At 36.5% G+C, this 4,114-nt stretch overlaps 1 protein-coding gene across 1 annotated transcript; it reads left to right on the forward strand.

The window, feature by feature from the left end:
• Positions 1-2,148: 2,148 nt before the first annotated feature.
• LOC133323454 (stress-activated protein kinase JNK-like) lies at positions 2,149-3,282 on the forward strand. The gene has a single exon (XM_061532379.1). The coding sequence runs from the start codon at positions 2,149-2,151 to the stop codon at positions 3,280-3,282; it is 1,134 nt and encodes a 377-aa protein (XP_061388363.1).
• Positions 3,283-4,114: the final 832 nt, after the last annotated feature.

The raw sequence follows: 4,114 nt of genomic DNA on the forward strand, positions 1-4,114 counted from the left end.
TAATGTTGATGGAAGAATATAATAAGCCCTCAAGTACATACACAATTGAGAAAGTTGAAATTTCATCTGAATATTTCCAAGACATTTAATAAAGGGAAACCGAGAATGGGGGGTTCCCTTAAATGAGAATTAAAAAAATGGAAATGGAAAAAATGGGAAATGTATTGTAGTTGTCTGTAAATGCCTTGTTGACCACGAAGTCAGGCGCCAACGAAACGTTGGGGTCGTATCGCTGGTAACGTAAGAACTTCGAATTGTCACAAGAGACATTTGGGTTTGAAAGGTTTTTTGTAAAGAAGCTATTAATAGCTTCTAGGGAGAATATCCCAACAAAAAACTAACGGAACTGATGAGGATCAGTGGCGAGATCCGAAACTATAGTCTTCCCTGCCTTACCCCTCGGCGGACAATGCCATACATTCCCCACTAATAAATAGATGTTGTTTATAAAAACAACAAACTGGGATTAAGCCTGACTATTTTGTAAAAAAATATATAAATGGTTACCCAAATAACCCGCCAAACACTACTAAAAAAAGAGAACTTAACCTGTTACATTGGGGGATAAGATAAGCAAGAAAAAAACAGTAAGGAAAGTAGTAAAGTCTGACGGGGCCGACTATACCCTAATATACTATACAGGGTTGCCCATATTCGAAGGACCCATGTTTTTTTTTTTAAATCAAAGAAAAAAATAACCAGTGAGCGGAGCAGTATAGTCGGACGGGGCCGACCATACAATACCCTACACAACTACCACGGAACTCAAATTTTCTGCGGATGTTTATTCCTAGCCTGGGCAATATTTCGTGATATTAGAGGTAAACAGCACCTCTTCATCACACTGACATATTTTCCGAATTCACTACATCAATTGTCCAGATTCCCTTCGCCGTGGGTTGTGTTGTCATGTTCGGCTTTCATTTGTGGTCTATAGATCGACTCGAAAATAACACAAAAAATTAAGTTTTCGGCCCACTTCATTCCAAAATTATTTTTTGATCATCAGCGACAATTATAGGCGTTGTCCTTGACCATAACTGGAACCTCATGGAACATTTCTAGAGTGATAATGGGTTACTAATTAATATACAATACGGAGGTACCTGTAAATATCTTTATCAAAACTGGCATGCTTATTCTTTGGCCCGATCCCCTTCTCCATGTAAAATTTCACGATGTTCGGACCATAACTGCGGCCTCTGGAGCGACCGGAAAAACCGACAAAAATTAGGTATTTGGTCCATTTCATCCCGTAAATATTAACTGATCTTTACCAAAAAAACAATAGGGGTCTTCATTGGGCCGAACCTATCCTCCATGCAAAATTTGGTGACAATTGGTCCATAACTGCGGCCTGTATCGTGTTTACAAACTATAGTGGACAGACGGACGGACACACATGTCTAGGTCGGCGCAGCGAGTCGAGGACCAATACTTCGCGGCGTTACAAACTCTTGGAGCTGCACAAAGCTATAATACCCTGACAACTTAGTTGTGTAGGGTATAAACACCATATTAAGGCCAATTCGGTTGGAAAACGTGTCCGAAAATGAACCAATATATAATTTATTTATAATAATTTTTGATAGAAAGATTTACTACCCAATAAAAACTCAAAGTACCAAATTGCAGTAAATTCGGTTTAAGAACGTGCCAACAGTCCAAAAATTCCAAATATTTGGAAGTACCGTTATATGGAGACTATCGTACAATGTTTACCAGTACTGATTAGTAGGAAGATGTATCACCCAATGACAAACCAACATACCAGATTATAACCCACTTGATTGATAAACGTGCCCCAATGGTATAACGACAGTTTAAGGAATTCGTGCATATTTTTCAACGGAAATCGCTGTATTTTTATATTTGAATATTTTTATAGACAACCGAAATAGTCGCCGATTTATTATAAAATCTTACAGAACCTTTATGACTAAACCATACATTCAAATATAAAATATTTATTTTCAAGTTTCCAACCGCAGTATATTGCGGTCTCAAGTAGAAAAAAAAAAAAACAAAAACATAAATGTATAAAGAAATGAAAGAATATTATTCTTCTAATACTCTCAATTAGAAATTAAACCTCTACAAAAGAACAGCTTTACGAATAGAAAAAAAGAAACAACAATTTAATATAAAATGACAGCATCATCTTATAAAGATTTATATACCGTTGAAATAGGTGATACAAATTTTACAATACCAATACGATATGCAAATCTACTACCCATTGGTATGGGTGCTCAAGGAGTGGTGTGTTCAGCCCTAGATACCGTTACCAAAACTAATGTGGCGATTAAAAAACTATCGAAACCTTTTCAAAATATTGTTCAAGCCAAGCGGGCCTATCGTGAGCTGAAACTAATGAAAGTGGTCAATCACAAAAATATCATCAATTTGTTGGCTGTTTTTACACCGAATGAGAGTTTTGACGATTTCCAAGATATTTATTTGGTAATGGAACTGATGGATGCAAATCTCACAGCCGTTATTGGCATTGGATTGGATCACGACCGTCTATCGTATCTGATATATCAAATACTATGCGGTATTCGTCATTTACATTCGGCCGGGATTATACATCGTGACTTGAAGCCATCCAATATTTGTGTGAATGCCGATTGTTCGTTGAAAATTCTCGATTTTGGTCTAGCTCGCACTGCGGCTGAAGCGACTTTTATGATGACACCATATGTGGTGACACGTTATTATCGGGCACCGGAAATCATTCTTGGCCTGCCGTATAACGAAACCGTAGACATTTGGTCTGTGGGCTGTATTATGGGTGAGCTAATACGTGGTAGTGTTTTATTCAAAGGCTCTGATTATTTGGACCAATGGATGAAAATTATCGAACAAATCGGTACACCAGAGAGAAGTTTCTTTGCCGATTTATCACCAAATGTTCGACAGTATGTTGAGAGCTTAGCGCGACATGAGGGCTACACCATCGAACGGTTATTTCCCGATGCATTATTTTATTTCGACACAGAAAGTGTCGATGAAAGTGATCTAAATGAATATCAACAGAATACAGATGCTGCAAGAGATTTATTGGCTCGAATGCTTAGTATCGACCCAAAACATCGCATTTCTGTTGATGAAGCCTTACATCATAGCTACATAAATATGTGGTATAAGGAGGAGGAAGTTAATGCACCCGTACCGCATATCTGTAATAATGTGGATATCGAGCAGGAAGAGCACAATATTATGGAATGGAAGAAAATTATTTATGATGAAATAATCGGTTCGCCAAGAGAGTTAATATAATTTGATAACTTAAATCGTTTGTACGTTATTTTTTGTTCGCATTTGTGTTTGGGAGACCTAGAGACCTAGTCGAGGGTAAAATTCGATTTTTTAGACTTTTGGATTTATTGTCTTAAACAAAATAAAACGGGTTGGTATTTGAGATAACAAATGCATGTCAATACATTTGGCCTTGGTTTTGAGTGGTTATTTTTGAAAATGGATTTTGTTTTTATTTGAATGTTCTTGCTATCTACAGAGGTTTTTAAAAGGGACTTCTAAAGTAATACATAAGTGACAGATGTGGTTTGAATACATAAATATTTACATTTTATTGCTAGTAGCTTTATTAGGCATAACTGAAATGTTTACCAGTTATTTATTTAAATTGATATATATGGAAACATATATGTGGCAAATGCTGTGGTTTAATCTAATTGAAAGTGTTGATAAACGTACATTCCTACATTTGCGTATATCGTTTGTGGGGATGTTCATGATTTGAATATGCAAAACAAACATAAGAAGATACACAAACATTAAAAAAACTTTAATTACGATGGTCATATGAGAACATGCTTTTTTGTAAGCTATTGAAGAATACGACCTGGAGAATATGTGATTTCAACAAGATGGTGACACATGTCAACACAACTCAAGTGAATATGGCTTGACATTTCCTGGCCGCGAAATATCTCGTCGTGGCGATATCAACTGGACACCAAAATTATGTAATTTGACAACATTCGAATTTTTTATGGTACTACGCGAAAAGCCCAGTTTAGCCGTCAACTCCTGAGCTCATAAAAACCAACATTCGTCAAGTCAACCTCGTAATTAGGGATTAGTAAAT

The sequence above is a fragment of the Musca vetustissima genome, unplaced genomic scaffold (assembly GCF_032173495.1).
Source record: "Musca vetustissima isolate MV318-11 ecotype Yass unplaced genomic scaffold, APGP_CSIRO_Mvet_v1 utg22094, whole genome shotgun sequence".
NCBI lineage: Eukaryota > Metazoa > Arthropoda > Insecta > Diptera > Muscidae > Musca > Musca vetustissima.

Coding starts and splice junctions, on each gene's coding strand:
- LOC133323454 (XM_061532379.1), top strand. CDS start 2,149: ATGACAGCATCATCTTATAAAGATTTATATACCGTTGAAATAGGTGAT.